Source organism: Trichosurus vulpecula, chromosome 1 (assembly GCF_011100635.1).
Source record: "Trichosurus vulpecula isolate mTriVul1 chromosome 1, mTriVul1.pri, whole genome shotgun sequence".
Taxonomy (NCBI): Eukaryota; Metazoa; Chordata; class Mammalia; order Diprotodontia; family Phalangeridae; genus Trichosurus; species Trichosurus vulpecula.
In genome coordinates, this window is record NC_050573.1 from 351823479 (window position 1) to 351845895 (window position 22417).

Sequence of the window (22417 nt, forward strand, 5' to 3'; positions counted from 1 at the left end):
CCATTTTCCCACCTGTTTTCTAACTTACCTTCATTATAAAATTCCTAACATTCTTCAATTTAGTTGCCTACATGTGCTTGTTCTACTATTCATGAGACAACAATAATTTCTATTCCCCCCAGAAAGTTTTTTAATGCCTGAATTATAGTTCTGGCTAGCACCCAAACTCTAAAGTTTTTGTTCTTTTAGTGTCTAACAGGATGAAGATTTAAAAATATTTCAAGCTTGTATTTAGTGTGATTTTTCAAACTATGCCATTGTTTCCTCAAACTTTCAGTCCTTTCTGGATTCTTCTCTTCATTTCATCTGTCTAGTATATATATTCATCTCACCTGTCTAATACACACACACACACACACACACACACACACACACACACACATATTAAGATAAAAGAGAGAGAGGGAGAGAAAGAGAACTGCCATAAATCCTCCAATTCCTTTTCCAGTGTCTTTTGTTCCAATCTATTAGAACTTGACTCCTTGCACATGTACATTTCTTTCCTTTTTCACACAATTTTATTAGTAACCCAAATTATATTTAATTTTATGATTATTACTCAAATCTGGAAAATGTAAAACATGAATTGAAGCCAACTCATTTATATAAATGGCCATTCATCATGGAGTTTTCCTAATCACACACTGAGAAATCCCAACCCCTCTCAACCAACCCCTGTACTCTTCATCCCCTGAGGCCAAATGATCATAAAAGAATTTGAATAACCATGATAGTTCTGGACAATTCAAATTTATGGTAACTCAACTCAAGAGACAGTTGGGTGGCCCAGTAGATATAATGCTTGACTTGGAGTGAGGAAGCCCTGAATCTGAATCCTGTATAGTTGTGTGACTGTGGGCATGTCAATTAACTACTTCCAGCCTCAGTTCCCTCCTCTGTAAAAATGGGGATAATACTATCACCTATTTCTCTGGGTTTTTGAGGATTAAGTGATACAACATGTTAAGTGTTTCACAAACCTTAAAGCATTATATAAAAGCTATTATTATTATTATTATTAGCTATTATTCTTCAACTGTGCCCTCACTGATGTACAACAATACTTTTATTCTTCCTGCAACAATCTCTATAGTGGCTGTTCTAAATCTTGTCCTCTCCACTCCAGCCTAAGCTACCACTCTCCTATCTTTTGCTGGAGAGGTTTTCAACTCTTTTTTTACTGAGAAAACTTAGGTTATTTACAATGAACCCTCTCTTTTCTATTCTATATTTCAAAACCTTTCTACATTGTCATCAATTCTCTCTTCATTTACCAGAATTGCTGAAAGGTAAGCCTTTTTTTCCTCTTCCAAATCTTTACTTGTGCCTTTAATCCTATTCCCTTCTTACTTTTCTAAGAACTTAACCATTCAATTATTCTCTATCCCCATCTCTATCATTTTCAAACTCTATTTATTGGTTCCTTTGACACAGCTTAATAAACATGCACAGGATTATCTTTAAACAAACAGAAACAAAAAACAAACAAACAAAAGCCTTTCTTGGTTCACTTGTCCCCTCAAGCAAAGGTCCTAGATCTCCCCCCTCTTTTACAGAAAAATACTCCTAGAAAAAGTACTCTACATTCATTGCCTCCACATCCGCACATTCCATTTATGCTTTAATCTTTTGCATTCTGGCTCCATATCCTACCACTTGAATTAAATTATGTTTCCAAGGTTAGCAACAACTTCTTGATGGCTTTTTCACTGTTCTTATCCTACTTGACTTCTTTTAATAATGGTTTTTAAAACTGTAAACCATTTTTTTCATGGATAATCTTTCACTTTGACTTGTTTGCAACTGTTCGAAGGCTTCTTCTTCTGTTTATTTCACTACTCCCTTTTAGTCTCCTTTGCTGTTTTATTGTAAGCCTCCTCCATTTAAAGTGTTAGCATCACTCAGGTTCTATCCTGGGTCCTGTCCTTTCCTTTCCTCTTTCTGTCATTTCCCTGGGTTATAATGAATTCCTAAGTCCAATTTTTAACTTTAAACTGTACATCTCTAGTTTAAACCTCTCTCCTAAGTGCTAGTTCTGCCTGGATGTCCACTGGCATCTTAAATTCATTTTGTCTAAAATTAACTTCATGATCTTTCCCTTTCAATCTGCCTTTCCCACAAACTTTCCTGTCATTCTCACCACCCAAATCCATAACTTCAGAGTCATCTTTATCTCTCCCTTAGGAGGTCTTCTTCTTATAATCTTGTCATTCCTTTCTTTTGTTACACAGATATAAGATTCACTCAGACAGCTAAGATTCACAAAGCCATTCCCATCATTCAGCTACTCATTCTCTTCTTGTGGACTAATGATAGTTTCCTCATTGGTCTCTCTGCAGTTTCTCTTCTCCACAATCCAGCCTCCAAATAGCCAACAAAATAATCTACCTAAGGCATAGGTGTGACCATGTCACTCCTTCGCTCAAAAGAAATTAGAATCTAGTTCAAACCTATCTTTCAAAGACATTTCACATTACTTTCCTTCATGCATTCTATAATCCAGCCAAACTGGCCTACCAGCTCTTCCCTGAACCTAATATTTCATCATCTGTCTCTTTGTTTTAGGGCAGGTTTTCTCCTCGTTTGAAATTTACTCCATTACCATCCCTACCTCTAATAATTCTTAGTTTCTTGTAAGGTTCAGATCTAGTGCTACCTCCTCTACAAAGCCTTTTCTAATTTTCCCAGTTTTTAGGGATAGAGGGTTTTTGAGAGCTGATTGTTAAATTTGTAGTGTGAGCATTTGCATGTCAGAAATAAGCAATCACTACAAATCAGGATTAAATTTATTGTTTTGTTGATTGTTTATATTTAAGTATTAATACTTCAGATTAAACTTAAAATTTTGTTTCCATACTTTTTTTCTCCCCTGGAGATACTAGTTGTTAAATAATTACCAGCACATCCCTGTATTGCTCTATAAACCTTGCTTGAGCTGAGCGAGAGTGAAGCAGAAGGCAAAGACATCACCATACTGAAGGACCGGTGATTGCAGGCTAATAATAGTAATAATAACTGGCATTTATGTAATGTTTTGAAGTTTGCAAAGTGATTTTGCATCCATTATCTCATTGGTACCTCACAATTTGTCTTTATGTACTCATTGCCTAGCCTAATACACAGTAGGCACTTAATAAATGCTTACTGAACTTGAAAACTAATGTTATGAATAGAAATTAAATCACATTAGTGTTGTGTAATAAAAGAGATTGTCTTTTATAATTTGGGGATAAAATTTGCATTAAGTTGAATTATTCTATTTTTTAGGTAATGGGAAAATTGGCTTTACCTATTTGGATTCCTTGTTTTTCTCTTGGTTGTGAGAATGGAAAAATAGCCAAGAGATTAGGCAGGAATGTGAATGGAATACCCAAATGTCCCAGCAGTAATCAGGAGGCCTCCTGGTTTACTAAGAGTAAGTCTGGGATTGTGGAACAGGCAAATGAGCTCCATATAGAACACTCAGATGGACATAATTCTGAATCAATAGGGAATGCTCTGGACAAGAAAGATACCGTTTTCCTTTGGGGGCCATAATGGAGTGAACTACACATGGGGTATTGGCTCCCAGCCCATAAGTAAATAATGTTGGCCATGGTTTCAGTCAGGAAAAATTTTAGAGAGCTAAGACAGACTAACAAATTGAGGACTATCCCATTAGGCTATATAAAATTATTTTCTCCATATTTCCAATTACTTTTCACCATATAACAATCTAATTTACTTAGTCCATACAATATTTCTAATTCATACTCTTTTCTCTTTTAAAAATACTTTGCTTAAAAACCAGGATGACCTAGGTCATCTTGGGAAAGAGGGAAAAATGTGTGTAAGATTCAAGCAACAAGTCACTGTGGTAAAGGCAAAGGGAGAGGAGAGAGGCAAGTAGGGTTCAGTAGCTCTCTGAACTCAGAGAGCCCCAGAAAGTCTCAGCATCTGAGTTGGGATTTTCAGTTTAGTGGGGTTTAGAAAGTAGTGAAGTGAAGAACAAGGTCCAAAAATAAGGGCTCCCCTGGATCATTTATAAGAAGGATCTGGTAGTCCAGAGAGTTGGCTACACATCAGCAAATCTCAAAGCCAAGAGCTAGTTCCTTCACAACCAAAAGTTCATGAGTTAAATTTATCATCAGTTGGGTCCTTCATGGGTCATATGCAAAGGCATTTCAATATTGAAGTACCCATAGTAAATGTTAGGACACAGAAATATATACATATATTAGAACATAGATGCATATACAATATTGAAGTACCCATAGTAAATGTTAGAACAAAGAACAAAAATAATATTAATGAAGCACCAATGTATTATTACTGTTATGATGAAAGAAGGTCAGTGGTGCTTTGAGGTTTTTAAGATGAAATATTTTCCCCAGCCACAGAATAATTGTTCATACAGTTAGAGTGGGAACTGAGATAGGCACTTAGAAGGGGAAAGTGTTTAATGGGCAACTACAATGAGTCTACAATCCAGGTACTCAGCAAGTATCCTCTCTGGAGTTTACCATAGCCATCTCAATAGTTATAATGTTATTCCTGTGTTTGGCAGCTACATGAAACAAATGGGTGCCTTGGCTGGGGTCCATGTCTGTCTTAGGTTTGTTAAACCACTCTGACCACTGATATCCAGAGAACTGCTGTGCTTCATCTACACAGAGAAATGATGTTTCCTCGGCTACTTCCTTTCCTCTCTCTCCTCCTCTTCCTTCCCCTCTTCTCAAGCAGTTGATTAAGGAGTGAAGAACAAAGTGGGAATCAACTGCTTATCAATTTCAGAGTTGAAGTGGGATATACCTCAGGGCTAGCCACAGAAACCAAATATATACAAGTTTTAATTAGTCACTTTAACATTACCCTAGGGTCTCCTCTCTAACCTCTACCTCCTAAATCATCTCTAGCTTCTAATATCCAATTGGTTGTCAGGTACCAAAATTAAGATATGGCTGAGAGAGGCTTAGGATGGGGGTATAGTGAGGATGTGTACATATAATTCTACCTGTTTCCAAAATGCAAGTCAGTGACTGTTAGATTATGTATTTCTTAGTATTATTTACTGTACTTCTGTTTTTTCTCCTATCCTTCAAAAAGACTGCATATAATAATTAAAGTGGTTTCATGGAATAAGTACAGACTGTAACATTTATGTAATAGGTTTTTCATTAAGTGTTATGAGAGCGGGATCCTAGGCATTCAGCCACTTCTTCTAAATCACAACACCTAGGTGAAATCAGTAACATAACTAAGAGCTCTAACATCCACCAAAAGATTCATATTTTGTTAATTTAGACTTGGAAGATAATATACATTTCATACTTTGTGAAATTATAAAGATGAACTTTGCCTTATCTTTGGAAAATGGACAAAATAAATGTATAGGTTCTTCCCAACTTTAATATGATGTTTTTCTACAATTGCTAACAGTAAAGAAATCTCTCTTCTTCCCCCTCCCTCCCCCCTTTTTTTTTGTTTCTTAAACTCTACTAAATGGATTAACTTTTCTCTAAGAAGTTGCTATTTGGGGAACTTTCCTTGAGGAGCACAAAATATTTAAATAACCATCCACAAATCCCACATTATAACAGAGGATTCTATAAGCACAAAAGGTAAATGGTGGACACAGGCACTATATTCCTGTCATTCCAGTAAGATGACGCATTGTATGTGCTCATGCATTCTATATACCGACTAAACCGGCTGACATCCTATTCCTCATATGTGATTTTTCATCATCTGCCTCTGCACCTTTGAACGGGCTGGTCCCCATGGCTGGAATGTTCTCTTCTCACCTCCAACTCTTAGAATTTTTTGCTTGTGAAGGGCTCAGGTACAGCCAAAGCCTCTTCTGATATCTCTACTTGTAAGTATTCTCCCCATCCATGAGATTATTTTGTATTTACTTTTCATAACTTTGTATATGCTTTTTGTGTATATATAATTTTCCTTTCTAGAAGGTAAACTCTTTTAGGGTTTATTCATTTTTGTCAGTTTATTCTAAGGGCCCAGTACAGGGTCCAACACATAATGGGTTCTCAACAAATACATATATTTATATAGTGATGTCAGTACTGTGTTACCTCCGCCACAGGTAGCTGAACATTCAGAACGAATGATGGCCCATGTATAGTTGTGCTTTGACCCAGGCTTCTTCTCATTTTCCAATTTAGGGATAGAATATTCCCAGCTAATTCCTGGGTTCCGGCCTTGAAACAGAAGCTAAAACAGCAGAAACAACAACAAAACAAGGACAGAAAGAAGCAAATTAATTCAGGCGAATTAAGCACATTCCACAATTTAAAAACAAGATAAAAACAAACCTCCATAATGCCATTGCCTAGGATGAATAAAAACCATTTATCTTACTCTCCCAATCAAAACAGTATTAGCACAAAAAGAAAGAAAGAAAGAGAGAGAGAGAAAGAAATCTAGCCAGTAAACCCCAAGTTAAGTGGGCAGCTTCTGGCCATCAAAATGTACCTTCTTTTGGAGGCGAGAAGGAGAAGGGGAGGGAGAGGGAGAGTGAAAGAGAGAGAGGGGGAGGGGAAGGGAGAGGAAGGGGGAGCGGACAAGCTGAGTTACCCAACTACCTGGGTCCCCATTCAGGCAGCTCGGTTTACTCACAGGCTGTGTTTGTCCTTCCTTTTCAAAAAGGACCATGGCATCAGGGAAATGATGACTTGACTTGCAGTTAACTTTGATTTGAGTGAGGGACGGCTGTTTGAGGTCACCAGCCTCACTTTCTCGTCCAAAGCCATCTGGATCCAGTGACCAGGTATTCATCAGGATGACTGGAGATGACCCAGGATGCAATGGGAGACCCTGGCCCTTTTAGGCTAATCCTTTTTCATGTACTCACTTAGAGTGAGGTAATGCCCATTCAGCAGTGAATAGGCCTCTCTCTCTCTCTCTCTCTCTCTCTCAATCTCTCTCTCTCTCTCTCTCTCTCTCTCTCTCTCTCTCTCTCTCTCTCTTTCTCTCTCTCTTTCTCTCCCCCTCCACCCCCCTCTCCTCCCCTCCCGCCCTTTACACTCTGAAGCTGATGGATTGGAACACAATAGGTCCCTGACCAAGCTCTATTTAATGACTGTATTTTGGGCCTTCCTGGCTTAGAGTGAATGCCAATGGTAACTGTTTCTCTTTGGAACAGCAACCCTGAGGGTTTTCCCTTCCCAGCTTGATTTTTTTTTCTTTTTTTTCTAATGAAAGGGACCATCCCTTGACTCACTTCTTAAAGAGGCCTATTCACTGAATGGGCATTACTCAATCTAAATGACTACATGAAAAGGCCTTAGCCTAAAAGGGCCAGGGTCTCCCATTGCATCCTGGGTCATCTCCAGTCATCCTGATGAATATCTGGTCACTGGATCCAGATGGCCCTGGAGGAGAAAGTGTGGCTGGTGGCCTCACGCAGCCTCCCTCACTCAAATCAAAGTCAACTGCAAGTCATGTCGTCACTTCCCTGATGCCATGGTCCTCTTCGAAAATGAAGAACAAACACGACCAGCTACCTAAACAAGAATTCTTTACCCTTCTATCTAGACCCACCAACTCTAGGAGAGGACACATTTCAGGCATGCTAGGATTTTTGTCATTTACTCCCACCCCCCCCCCAAAACCTTCAATAAAACAAAAGTTCTTCAGTATAATTATTAATCTGTTTCCTAGAGTATTCCTTTCCTGTCTCATTCTTTATTCAAAATCTCACACCTGCAGTGACAAATATGATGGAATTGTCCCTTTCTCCTGAGATTCCCAATGACTCTGAATACTGAAATATTCAAAAACAACAATGAGATAAAAAAAGAGCCCTCTGGGGAGAGGAAAGCAAATGCAGGAATGATGTGTCTCATTCAGTCATGGTTACTGATTTGTGTTTATCCATGCCTGGGGATGGGAGGAGACTGTTACCTAGCATATAAACTGAGTACACACAGGTAATCTCTCTACCCATATTTCTTAGCCTTTAAAAAATGCTATAGCCCTGTTGAAACAAACATTCCACAGATTCTCATGCAGAAAAGTCTGGCCTTCTGGGAGCTTCACTTTCTAATCCAGTGTTCAGTTTCCTCATTCTGGAACTCTTCCTAGAATGTTTCATATGCCCATCTCCTTCTTCCTGCCCAATATACCACATTCTTATTTTCTTGAAAGCTCTGTTTGAGGTCTAGTCCTCCAAGAGACTTTCCTTTTATAATCTTATCCATCCTCTAGCCCACTAGGATAATTCCTGCCTTCTTAAGCTCCTCAATTTGCTTTTGAAATAACTGTCATTTCATTTACATATTTATGTTGACTATATCTTTACCTGCCTCATCTCCCATATTGGACTAGAGAAACACATGCCTTGTTAGAAAAAAAAGGAAAGGATTTAGTAGAATGAGAGATAGGACTGCATGCTAGGCAGGTGTATACTTGCAGAGAATTCCATAAACTTTGTAGTTTATGGTTTTATCTTCATAAACTTGAGCTTTTAGGCATAGAAGTTTAAAGCAGAGATTTGGGTAAAGGCAAAAAAAGAGGGAAAGAAAAATAATGTAACCTTTGGAGCATTCATAGCCTGCCTGGCCAGGATGATGCTTTCAAAAGATGGATTATCAGACTGACACAGGGGCAAGACAGAGTAGTGAGTGCGGACTTTTCAGGCTACCTGGCCATCTGTTTCAAGTCTCACTCTGTCAAGGCAGAGCACCTGATAAACTCTTGAATTACCTTGTTGACAATTTCATCTCTCAGAAGGCAGAGAAAGTAAAAAATGGTAACTGCTACTCTGGATTTACTAACAAGGGAAAGCAGGCTGGTGATAGGAAAGTGGCAGCTACCTTGGGGGGAAATGACCATGTGTCATGGAATTTGTTCATGCAAAGGAAGGAAGCACTTGAGTATGATTTCAAGCAGATTTCAAAAAGTCCAGATGTGGTCTAGGTTGATGCCAAAGACAAATACTTCAGAAAAGATTATAGGTCAAGAGGAATGGGAAGTTTTGGATATTTCAATCCAGTGTAAACAACCACAAATTATCCTAATAAGAGAAAAAATACAGGCAATATCAGCTCTGAGTTTAAAAGAATGAAAACAAAAAGGGAGGAGGAACTAAGGATTAATATAAAAGAATAGCATAAACTTATGAAAATAAAGTTAAGGTTAACAGAAAATGCAATGTGGCATGTGAAAAGTACTGAATACAACTGAAATAAAAACTTTTAAAGGCATATTTGGAGCAATAAATTGAATAAAGAAAGGGGAAGAACCTATTGCTTAGGCAAGATTCTCAAAATGAGGGAATCTCATGGTTGGAAACATCATCTAACCTAGCCTATACCTAAAATAAGCATCCCCTCTACACTATACCTAACAAGTGGGTCATTTACTTTTGCTTTACAAGTACAAGAAACCCCATTATTTCCCAGTGTTTTCTATGATCCTCTTAATGGTTTACCAAGGCCGCTCATTCTGCTTTTGGCTAGCTCCGATTATTAGAAATTTTTCATTATATCAGTCTTAAATTTGCCTTTTTTACCAATGGTGCTGAATTTTATTCATAAGGATCAAGAAGAATAATTCTAATCCCTTTTTCACAAATATATGAAGAAAGTTATCATATCCATCTTAAGTCTTCTCAAAGCTAAATATTCCTGATTTCTTTAAACAATATTTACATTGCATAATTTTGAGGCCCTTCACTATTCCAGGTGACAGAAATGAACATGATGCATCAGATGAGGTGTGACCAGAGCAGTGTACAGGGGAACTGTCACCTCTACCCTAGACACTAGCCTTCTTTAAATCCAGTCTAAGATTTCAATTGTTTTTTTTTTTTTTGGCTACTGTACCATATCATTGACTAATATTGAGCTTGCCACTTCCTAAAACCCCCAGATAATTTTCAGACTAACTCCATTCTAGTAATACTCTACCCTAATCATATGTGTTTACTATTTTATACTTATCTCTATTAAATTTAATCTTATAAGCCTGAGCCTAATTTTTTAGCTTGTCAAGAACATTTTTGGATCTTGAACCAGTTGTTGAATGTGTTAGCTTTTCTTTCCAATTTCTTTCATCTACAAATTTGATAACCATGCTATCTACATCTTTAGCCAGGTATGTATGTATGTAAGTATATGTGGGTATGTTATTTGGTGATGATCCATCACAACTTCTTTATTTTTTAAGCTAGGAATGTGCTGGAGACAATATTAACTGGTTTGCTTAGATGAGCCAATTGTTAATTTTTTCACTGTGAACATTTGCTCCTCAGAAATCACTAGAAATTGGGACTTGATTTATTATTTTGTGTACTGTCTAGACCTGTGAAAGTGCTAATAATGTGGATTAAACTTAAGAGTATGTGTGCATACATTTTTTTTCCTGAGAGCTTGGTTGTTAAACATCTACCTGCATACCCTTAGTAAGAAGGTCAATGTAGATGTGGTTCAGTTAATTCAATAGTATGTCAACTCACTGGTTTCTGGACAAAGATCACAATTACAATTACTAATAACTAAATTGTTGTCTAACAAATTGCGTGATTCTTAGCAATCTTTACTACCTTTACTACCACTCCACCATCATCAATTTGAAAGCAAATTTTATAGGAGTAAGAGTTATTTTCTACATTTGTTTCAGAGACTATAATTATATTTGATAAGAAAGATGATCTGGGTGGTACAGGGGAAATTGATATCATTATATCTACTCTTGCCAAACAATTAGATGGTATACTTGGGCCACTTGGCCTTACCTTCTGTCCTGCCATGATTTTCTTCTGACCCTTGGGCATTAGACATATGATCTATAGTTACACTCTTAACTACTAAATTTTGCAATTTGCCTTGATGCTGTACCCTAAGGAGTACTGGGTCTTTTAATCTCTGCTCTAACTGAAGCTTTCTGTATATGTTGTCTCTCCTAACTAGAAAGTGAGCTCCTTGAAAGTAGAGACTTTCTTGCCTTTCTATTTGCAACATAGCCCTTAACATAGTATTTGGAATATAGGAGTGCTTAATAAGGGGAGCTAGGTGGCACAGTGGATAGAGTGCAGGACCTGGAGTCAGGAAGACTCATATCCCTGAGTTCAAATCTGGCCTCGGACACTTACTAGATGTGTGACCCTGTTTGCCTCAGTTTTCTCATCTATAAAATGAGCTAGAGAAGGAAATGGTAAATCACTCCAATATCTTTGCCAAGAAAACCCCAAATGGGGTCACAAAGAATTAGACATGATTGAAAATGACTAAACAAGTGCTTAACAGCTGGTTTTACATTCCATTACATTGGATTGCTATGTCCAAAATAATATTTAATCACCATGGGGAAGGAGAGCCATTTTATTTTTGCTTATACTGTTCTTCAGACATATATATTCATATCCTTTCTCAAACGGGTAGAATCTTTTAGAGCTTCTTCCTCTGTGTTATGATAAGGCATCAGAAAAGAGCCTATATGTAGGTCAAATCATGTAATACCACAAAGTAGTTTATTCTAGATATTCCTGATGTGCAACAGAATGATCACACTATTCTAATACAAAAAATATGAAACTTTATGGACCCATTTGTAGTAATTTATTTTCACAATTTCTACTTTTCAAAAATGAGGTTGATTTTTTGGGCTGATTTCAGATATTTTTGAATAATCAAGCTGTCTATAAGTATATCATTATTCATTCTTCTTCATCATTATTGGATTAAATTACAGATTCCCTCATTGCCAGGAGCCATATATTCTGTTTTCTTGATTTTCTCTGATAGTGCTGGGCTGAAGCCATTTAAAATCTGTTTCAAAATTTTATTTAAATTCCCACTGAAAATATCATGTTGTGTGGAAAGTGATGTGGTTCTTTTACCTAAGTTTTTATATAATAGAAGGAAGTTTTTAGAAGTTTTTTTTGAAATGAGCCATAACTAGGAAGCAGGAATAAAATCTGTTTATAAGAAAATAAAAACAGATAAAATCCTATAATTGGTCAAGTGGAAAAAAAAATCCTAATTAGAAAAAAAGAGAAATCACAGAGATCACATGTTGTGGCAAGGGGCATTCTGTCTAGCTAGAATGTCTTCTTTATTCTGCAAGAATAGAAGGAAAGGAAAGGAAATGAAGAAGTAGGAAAATAGAGAGTAGCTACTGTCCTCTCTCCTCTAAATCCTGCCACTCCAGAGGGAGACAAAATTGGAAAGAAAATCAAATTTGCCACAAACATGATTATACATGACAAAAACCTGTCAGTATAGAACTACACATTGGTTTCATTGGATTTGGACTCTGTTTGTTGCTGTTGTCAGTTCTACTTACAATGATTTCTGTGTGATTGTAAAACTCTTTGACCACACGCAGGATTGTGCTATATCAATTTTTGTTTTAACTGGTTCAACAGAGGAACACCATGCTAATATGTTTTAGAGCACATTTCAGAACAACAGCTTGATATATTTTTTTTTCTCTAAAATCTGCCCAGAAAATATCTTACGTGTACATATATATCAGTGGATATGATATCATTGACAGTAATTTAACCAAGAAGTGCACTGGCTCCATCTACCATTCATTCCCTCATTATTTAGATACATATGGTACAAGAAGAGGCAGAACTACTGTGTCTCAGTGTTAACAAAACCAATAACCAATATGCAATCCTTTGAACACCCTTTAGTAACCTCCAGTTCCACACCCCCAAATCATGACACAAAACATTACCTCTACTACTAAGGTTTCGTTGGTTGGTCCAGAAGAGGTTAAAGACTCTGGTTGATTGTATGCCCGTCTGTAGTCAAAGGCAGTACCAGAAAACTTGTATCGGCCAGGCCAGTCCACTGTCCAGTAACCATTCAGGTAGTACCTTTTGAGGGTATTGCGCACAGCAATATAGGAAGTAGATACATTCATTTCATGTACATGAATACTCCGAGCACCAGCAGGAATGGTGACTATCTGATAGTACTCTAAATGAAAGGAAACAGGAACATGTAGTCTTTTGTATAAAACTGCCAGGACAAAGACTGAGGTATTTCTGTTCTTTGTAATTCAGACCTGGGCATAGAGACCCTTTCCACATTAGAATCAGTATGAATATCTGTTTTGGCAATCATTTACTTTAGAACTATGAATCACTTTTTAAAATTGGAGCAGAGCTGTTGTAATTTTGACTATTCCTACAAACCACTTTTACTCAAATAGCCTAGCAACCACTCTTTTTTTTTAAAAATCAAAACAAAAACTTGAGAGCCATTATCTAAAGCAGGAAATGAAAAAAAAATATAAGATCCTGTCAAAACCTGGGACCCCCTGCTGCTTTCACTATTCATTTCGGGTCCATCCCCCAAAGAAATTCTAACTTAAAACTCCCAGAAAACCTAGGGAGCAGCTATAAAATACTCACGGTTCGTGTAGTGGTGTTTAGCATAATGACCTTTGTAAAGTCTGCAACTCGAATTATTTCCTTTGCATACCCCACAAGAGTCTTCAGTGGCACTAGAACCGAGGACATTGTCACAGCCGACTGTCTGGAGAATAGCAGATCACATATCATTTGTAAAATGCAGAAGAAAAGCTGATGTTTATATTATGCTTTAATATTACAAAGTACCGCACACATTATTTCATTTGATCCTTATTTAAAAAACAAAAAAAAACTTAGGTATAAGGTGTATTATCTTTGTTTTATCAACAATTTGTAGTAATTTATCAACAAAGAAACTGAGGCTTTGAAGAGTCAGATGGCTAGCCTACGGTCACACAGCTAGTAAGTATCAAAAGCCAGGTATCGTGAATCCCACTCCACTGTTCTAGTCATGCTATACTATGCTGCCTCACAGAATGTAAGCAAAATATTCAGTTCCATCCAATTAAAGTCAACAAGCATTTATTAAGCACAGAAACCATGCTAAGTACAGGAACAAAAAAAATTGTTCCTGCCCTCAAGGAGCTTATAAAAATCATGAGAACATACTCCTTCCCAGTATTTATTTTTCATAACATATTAATAAAATTACATTGCCTAATCAAATTATCAGAAAAGTATGTATTAAGTAGTCGTGTGCACAGCAGCTACAATTCTTATACTCACATAAATGAATATTCAAAATCCCAAATTTTAAGACCTATTTTACCCCCATAAAATTTGCCACAAATCAACATTATCTCAAGCCCTAAGTGAATTCTTATTATCATACATTGTTCTAGGGACCCAGAAGAAGGTGAGGTCCAGAGAATATCAACTAGAATGTTGGTTGGAATTTATTTCACATATGATAATGGCATTGTTTTCTATAGCTATAGAGTATGTACACAGAAATATTTGATTCTACATGAAGATGATTCTCATCAAGGCAGTAAGATAATTGCAATACTATTTTCTGAAAAATTCTCTTTTTCACAAATCTTTACTGTCCTTTATGCTATGCCTCTTTGCAGTTGACTATATAATCAAAGACAAGAAAAAAAATCATGAAGCAATTCATTAGAAGATCAAAAATCATTTTGAAATGAGAAGACAGAAAACATCTATAAGTTTTGGAATTTTTGATCTGGAAGTCACCTAATAGATTATTTAGTCCCAACACTCTCAGTTTTCTAACAACAAAACAAAGACTCTGAGTCTTCTGTGCAATTGCCCAAAGGCACAATAATATTTGATGACAGACTTGGGAGTGTAATCCAGTACTCCTGACCTCCTTCCCCTAAGTTTAAAACTAGTATTTAAAAGTCAACAATTCAATGTTATTGCTTGCAGTTCTAGTATCTGAAATGGCATCTTAATTGAGTAGCTAAATTAAGTCTACAACAGAATACCTTTTCTTCATTATTACCTCACATATCCCATCTATACACACATTACGGGTGTCCTCTGAGCATGGTGTCCCATCTTTGACTTTATTTGACAAAGAAAAGAAGAAATCAAATCCTTCTGCGATGCAGTAGAGTTTGCATAAGTCCTGATCTTAAAAAAAGAAAAGAAAAACACAAACAAGAAAGATACTTTACCTATAATAATTTCTCTGAAATTTTGGGGTGGGGGTAATTTCTTAAATTGAGATAATGTCCATATATTTCTAGGAAATAACCCAAGTATAGTAATTCATTATAAAAGAGTGTCTTCAACTTACCAAACGTCACCATATTTTCTTTTTCCTTAAAACTTCATTAGGCTAAAATACTGTGACATTCTTTTCACACACTAATGTTCACTTCTATCCCCCATAAGAATCTCTGTCAAAAAGCAGGAATGCTTGGGTACTTAAAAACCCTTAATGAAATATCACTCAAATAACCACTGAGCTGCTTCATAATCTGTGCATAAAATTAGACGGAGGGTGCTTTTAAACTGATAAAGAGAAAATATGTAGATGAAATCTCCACAGTATAGTGCTTTATATAGACCTGGATTTGGGAGAAAAGAAATACTGGCATGTGGAGAACATAAGTACTATCATATTTTTAAAGACTTGTAGGAAAGTCTACAACCTTCTTGGAGTAATCTATTCCAATATTTTAACAACTTGCACAGTCAAAATAACTTCTAACATAAATCTATTTCCTCTTGTCCCGTCCTCGGTAAAGATAGAGAACATTTGGCCATCACTGTCTGAAGAATTTCCATAGGGGTCAGTGTTGAGATCCATGTGTTTTTCTTGTAAGTATAAGAGCGGGTATAGTCTAGGGATTGTGTGAATATTAAATATAGAATCTGTTACTATGAGACAAGGATTTTTTTAAAAGGAGTTGATTATCGTAGAATTATAGCACTTTTGGATCTGCATAGGGCCTCAGAGTTCATCTGGCTTAATCCTTTCACTTTTCAGATGAAGAATTTCATTCCCTCCTAGAAAGGTTAAGTGACCTGCCCAGGATCACACAAGCAGTTAATGGCCAAGCTCAGGCTAAAAGCCAGGTTTCCTAACTCATCCTGCTCCAGGCCAGAAATTTTTTTTTCTATTACTTCTCTAGTTTGTTACACAATCACCACATAGTTTTGGTTTGGTTGAAGACAAAGAGGATGGCTTAGAACTGCTTTGTCTCAATTTTCAGAAACTCAGAAACTCAAACAATAAACTGTTCTGATAAAAGCAAACAAGTAGCTTTCCAGGATCAATTGAATTTCATTCGATTGAACAAACATTAAATACCTGCTAGGTATTGCTTGATATTTACATCCCTGTTACAATGATGTCTTTTCTTATACATCAAGTTTCTGGCCACGCAAGGAATACAGACATTTTAGAATTTCTTACTCAATGAAATTCTTGCATGTCTGCTACTCATTTTGTTTTGTTGCACCCTAATAAGGCCAGGGGACCAACTGTCCTATCTGTTCCTAAAGACTGATTACTTTACCTGCTAAAAACAGGCAACATGACTTTTATCCATATACTGAGAAGCTCCAAACACTTATATGATAGGATTTTTTAATCAGATTTAAGAAAATATCTGGATATAATTATTAACATTTCATTCTGCTCATCTGCCTACGATGCTGTTGACCAGAAGGACAGGAATAACTATAACAATGTTTTTGTTCTTCCAGATGAAAGCCTGTGACCCATCATCGATATGGACAGCTCCAGGAATTGTCTCCCCACTAGCTGTGAAGAATTTTTCCTTAACTACCTCTACTCTTCCACCCAGGACTTCTTTTGCAAGATAAGGTTAAGAACATGGTGAGTGGCTTTGGAACAGACCAAAGTTAGTCAATCTGCACTGAGGCTGGACCATGACATTGTCGCCATTGATACTACATGGAAAACAAAAGGTCTTTCTGAGTTACACTCAATAATAAGGTCATAGACGATGACATCTTCAAACAGAAGAGGATGCCGGTATAGAGTGTAATTACCATCAGTGTTTGCTTTGAAATTTACCTTCTACTTGAGTGTAAGGCTTCCACTTGTAGTACCATCCTCGAAATTGCTTGCTGTTGTACTCAGCACATTGGATGGTCCTAAAATCGATGCTATTCTGGGGACAACTCTGACTGTTACACAGTTTCAGTGTCCGCGTGGAACCCTCACAAAATTTTCCTCCATGGGATGGCCTGAAATACACATTGAACAGTCCTTTTTAAAAAATGTATTCATAGGTTGAATATAGATTTGTACATTTTCCCACAGATATAAATATACTTCAGTAACTAAATTCCTCAAGAAAAGGGCTAATGGAATACCAGAACTGATGAAATGACTGAAGTCGTCAAATTTTGAAAGTGAAATAAAAGTATTTTACAAACAATAGCTATTTAACTGACACCAAGCATCTTTTTTTGCTGAGAGGTATTTTTGTGTGAGGGTCTGCGTGTGGGGCGGTATATAGACAGGGCCTGTAATTTTCCATTTGAGGAAATTTCAAGGTTGAAACTTCCTCTCCACATGCATATTTGTCTACTTATCTACTGAATTGCCAATTATATGGTTAACTGGGGCACTAATAGATGAAATGACTTGCCCATAGTTATAAATCTAGTCCATCTTGGAAGCAGGGCTTGAGCCCAGGTCTTCCTGGGTCCAAGGTTAACCTATCTATCATGCCATGTCCTTGCTTATACAAATGGCAGTGTCTCAATTTTAATGCAAGGAACTGAAAAAGAACGGCAATAATTGATTCGAGGCCTTAAAGAATAATTGTGACTTTAAAAATCATATAAAAGTACTATCTTTCTTTGCTTGTAGGATTTAGAATTATTCTGGACATGAACCTAGAGTAAAGTATAAGCAGTAAATAAGTTTGTAATGATCACAGTATGAGTATTAGTGTGATTATAAATAATAATTTTCTTGAGGCCTGTTATGTTTTAGTCCTGGAGACAGAGATACTAAAGAATGAAGCTATTACTTAGAACACAGGTTGGACTAATAACACCCTCCCACAAAATGGGTATTTTCATACACCCACACACTTTGATATCTTCTTCTACATGAGCCCCTTGAATTATTGTACCTCATGATTAAATAACATGAAATGTTTAATGGTAAATAAAACTATCAGAATGTCCAACTTTTGACTGAAAATCACGGAAAAGAGTGAATTTGATTATTATTTATTTTATTTCCGTATTCCTCTCTATTTCCCTAGACAGGTATACAGCCCATTCCATTTCCAATAAGACCTTATAAGAGGTCATTTAACATTCCAATCAGAGGAACTCCCATATGGACTTGTGAAATAATCATAATTTTAATTTCTGTTTTATCTTGTTACGATCAGGTTGCTATAAGCTCTTAAAGATTTGGGGCAAAATACTTGGTAGAAATGATCACTCATTCTGTTCACAATTTTTTTTAAATGAAATAATCAGATTACAAATCCTAAAAGAGATTCATATTAAAATATTTGACTTTAGGAAGGGAATATTTTTTGAAACCTGTTTTATTAACATAAAAATCTAAAAGATTGTAAAAGGGGAAGCTGACAAATCAGCACAAAGAAGGTACCTCACATCACTCATTTTTGCATTTCTTCTTTGAAAAAATTCCTAACTAACCTAAATTTTTAAAAAATAACATTGGAATTAATTATGCCTTGATAATTAGAACTTTGGAGAAAATTAGTCAACCCTTGATAATCTATTGGTAGTATTCTAGTTTACATACTGCTAGGATTCTAGGCAAATATGAATGTAATTTTCATCTGAATGTTACTGACTTACAAAATATTTATGTCAATCTCACATATTTATTCTGAGTGGATGAACTACTTTTTTGATTTAATGTACAATCAATATTTCAGAAGTATAGTTTTAATCAACTATGATCCACTGCAAGAAACTCTGTCCCAATGAAGGAACCTCACATTAGGAAAAGTTAGTTACTGTCAAGACCTCCTCTGTGGGTCTGAGGTAAGAAGAGAATGTTCAATATTTAAAAATCAGAAAAAGAAAATACTTCAGATTTTGAAGGAAGAATAAACCTGATTATTTACCTTGGATTAGTACAGTGACGATCTCTGTGGGATATTCCTCCTCCACATGTCCTAGAACAAGGAGACCAACTAGACCAATCTGACCAGTGTCCATGGGTTGGTTTGGGACCTTCATCACCATATTTCACACATTGACCACCGCGGCACCACTGCAAAATTCAAGACTTCAGCATGATATTTTACCCTTGTATTATTCACTAGCAATAGCTATTTAAGTGGCTTTACTCATCAGTCTAGTCACTGTAGAAGTTAGCATAACCTATGATATAGAGACCTCTGCCTCCAAGGAGCTTATAGCAGAGAATTCTTAAATAACACTAGGTAGCGCATTGTATCGAGCACAGGCCTGGAGTCAGGAAGACCTGAGTTCAAATGTGACTGGCTATATGACCTGGGCCAAGTAAATTAACTGCTGTCTGCCTCAGTTTCCTCATTTGAAAAATGGGGATAATAATAGTACCTACTTCCCAGGGTTGTTTTGAGTTATATAATAATGCTAGAGCACTTAGCACAGTGCCCGGCATAGTAAGCACTATAAAAATGTTAATAATCATTATTACTTTTTAAAAAGCTATTAGCTTTCTACAAGTTCTGGTTTAATATCACATGAAAGTAGGTGTAAAATATACATTAGAAAACCTTTTTCAGATAGCTTAGCACTTATATAGCTTGAGTTGAATCCATTTGTTCCTCTGTAGGGGTTAACCAGATACACATACAGCAACCCACAGCATCTGCCTTCTCAACTTTCAGTACGGTGAACTGTAACCTCTATTGTAAATTTAGGTCAGGGAATTACAAGGCCTTTTTTTATATCTTGTTCTAGGTAAAAGCCCAATCTCAAGTGGAAAACTCTAACCATATGGTTCAGCACCTTGTAATTATAGGCCACTGCCTTTATGCTTTCATTTGAAAACACCTGGTCTCTGTGCCTCCACGTTATTAGCTCTTGGCATGTCCAAGGTCACACAGCTTTTCCAGAAGATAAAACAGTTCAGATAGAATTTCATTTGTCCCCAAACACCGCTTGAGATACTATCAGCGCTCATTCTGTTCACAATTCTCCAGGGAACTGAATGGCAATCTCAAGTCCCAGTAAGATACATGCAATTTTTATTTCTGTTATTTGTAGGTGATTTGGGGGATTTAAAATTTATTTCATTGGTGGTTCTAATGCTTTTGAATCTGCTTGGGAATATTAAAGGACCTTATCAGTTTGTTTGAGCCCTGGCAAGGTATCAAAAGGGGAAGGGGGTACTCCACAGTCAGCCTGGCTGTGACATTAGTTAGGCATGGAGCCTGCCATCCCTAAGGAAGGAGATTTCCCAGATTCATATTTAAAAAGAAAGCAATTTATTTCTTTCTAAAAAAATTATCCAAAATATTTACAGGAAACAAATAACTTTGATTTGAAAGGGTGTCATTATTATGAGCAAAGTCTTTTTCATTCACCTCTTTCCAAAAGCCAGAAATAAACCCTAGTTAAAGTGACCAAAAATTCATATAAAATTTGGCAGATTAGATTGTGAATCACAGAAGAACTTTGATTTGGGGCATCCTTCTCTGTGATGTATGCCTTCTTAAAAATTAAATTTTCCTTGGATTCCAAGACATCACATTTTCTTGTTTCTTCTTCTGACCACTCAGCTATTTCCTCTCCCTTCTCTTTTATTCCCTCTCCCCTCACCTCCCCCTGGTGTGTACCCACCTCAATCCTAGCTCCTACTTTAATTCTGAACTTATTGTGGACACCTGTTCAACCTACCTCACTACAGTTTGGAACTCCTGAGCTCAACATATCCACCAGCCTCAGCCTCCCCAGTACCAGTGATTATAAGCATGCACCACTACACCTGACTTTTCTCCTTGCTTTCTACATTTTCCTCCTATGACATATTTAACATGGCCATAGATCTCACCTCTATGAACTCGTCAAATTCTATCTTATGTGAGTTCCTTCTGTGTCTCCTGGGCTGCTGTATGTCTCTAATTGAATGTCCTGCCATTGCCCCCACCCCACTTCTTCTTGTCCTAAAGATGCTGTTTCTTTAAAGTGTGCCTCTGTTTTCCTGGCCAGTCAGGCTCAAAACTTTCATCTCACTTTTACCTTCACTCAGTACTTCTTTACGTTTCTACATTAGTCCTAATATCCTTCCTATTCTTCCTTCTCCATCCTTACTCTAGTACAAATTTAAGCCTTTATCACCTTACCCTGACTTAAATCTATCCTGATCATTGCTGCTAGATACCTTCCCTAAAGCACAACTTTCATCATGTTATTCCATTTTTCAGAAACCTTTAGGGGCTCTTTATTAATTACAAGATAAAACACACATTTCTTAGACTTTCTTTCAAGACCTTATCTGTTCCTATTCCTCTATATGGACCCCCTTCTCCAATCAGAGCAGGCTTCTTGAAGTCAATCATCCAAACCTTCCTTATTGGTATTCCTGCCTCTGTGGCTTTTCCTACTTTAGAAATGTCTGCTTTTTTCCTTCTTCAATTTTGAACTTACACAAATTCTACCCTTCTACTGAGGCCTAGATCATATCATAGCTCCTTTGTGAGGTCTTTTCTTACCACTTTGGCCCCCAGTGGACTCTTTTACTTCTAAATTTTTCATAGGACATATTGTCAAAACTGATGACTCGGTCTCTGACATATTTCCTTATAATATCCTTGTTATCTAATTCCTTTATTACCACTTCATAGGCTGCCATGGTCAAAGAATTGATCATTTAGTGGCCAACTCACATGTGGTGAGCTTCTCTGTGTTTAGCTAGACAACAGACTCAGTCCGTTAATGAGATTAAAAAAAAGTCTTTTGGGCCTGGTAGATTCTTCTCAAGCTTCTTCTTCATTGGCACAACCTTTAAGGACCTGGAATCACCTCCATGACTGATAAACAGGGTGGGACTTTTTTCGACTTGAAACTAAAAGAGATCATTTGAAGCACTAAATAATTATATTCCAATATCAACAATGGTACCCAAGGCATTTACCCCTAATGCCTACCATCATGTTACATACATAGTAGGCACTTTGCAAATATTTCTTGAGTGAATGAACATGAGGGTAATTATAATCCTTCAGTTCTGAAGAACTGCATTTTAAACTTTAAATCAATCCTCAACATTTATTTATATGATATTTCACACACTTTTATGATATACTGACTCATTAAATGATCCTTGCTCCACTCCCCCAAATTTACCCAGCAGCAATTTACTTCTTGAAATACAGAATAATTCTAGGTATGTAGATGATGCAGAGGAAATTAAGGTTTGAGATGTACTTCAGAATATTCATTACTCTCAGGAATTAAAAGTCTCTATAAGATCAAGAAATTGGTCTTACTCTGTGCCCTGAAGGTCAATGTAATTTCAATTGAGCATCTGTGTTACCCTTGGGATCCCTATTATAATTATACTTTAACTGTAGGCAGATGGTTGGAGCAGTTAAGTTACCTATAGAAGGAAAAACAACAAAAAACCAAAGCACTAAAACTACATGCCTG

The 22417-nt window shown here is 36.6% G+C and overlaps 1 protein-coding gene across 1 annotated transcript in view; it reads right to left on the reverse strand.

The window, feature by feature from the left end:
- The window catches only part of ADAMTS16 (ADAM metallopeptidase with thrombospondin type 1 motif 16), a 261983-nt gene that overhangs the window by 109855 nt on the left and 129711 nt on the right, over nt 1-22417 (reverse strand). The window contains exons 12-17 of the mRNA XM_036741722.1: nt 18901-19049; nt 16848-17020; nt 14799-14929; nt 13370-13493; nt 12688-12932; nt 6072-6210 (exon numbers count right to left, since the gene is read on the reverse strand). Coding sequence (XP_036597617.1) covers nt 6072-6210; nt 12688-12932; nt 13370-13493; nt 14799-14929; nt 16848-17020; nt 18901-19049 — 961 coding nt within the window. The remainder of the gene's footprint in view (nt 1-6071; nt 6211-12687; nt 12933-13369; nt 13494-14798; nt 14930-16847; nt 17021-18900; nt 19050-22417) is intronic.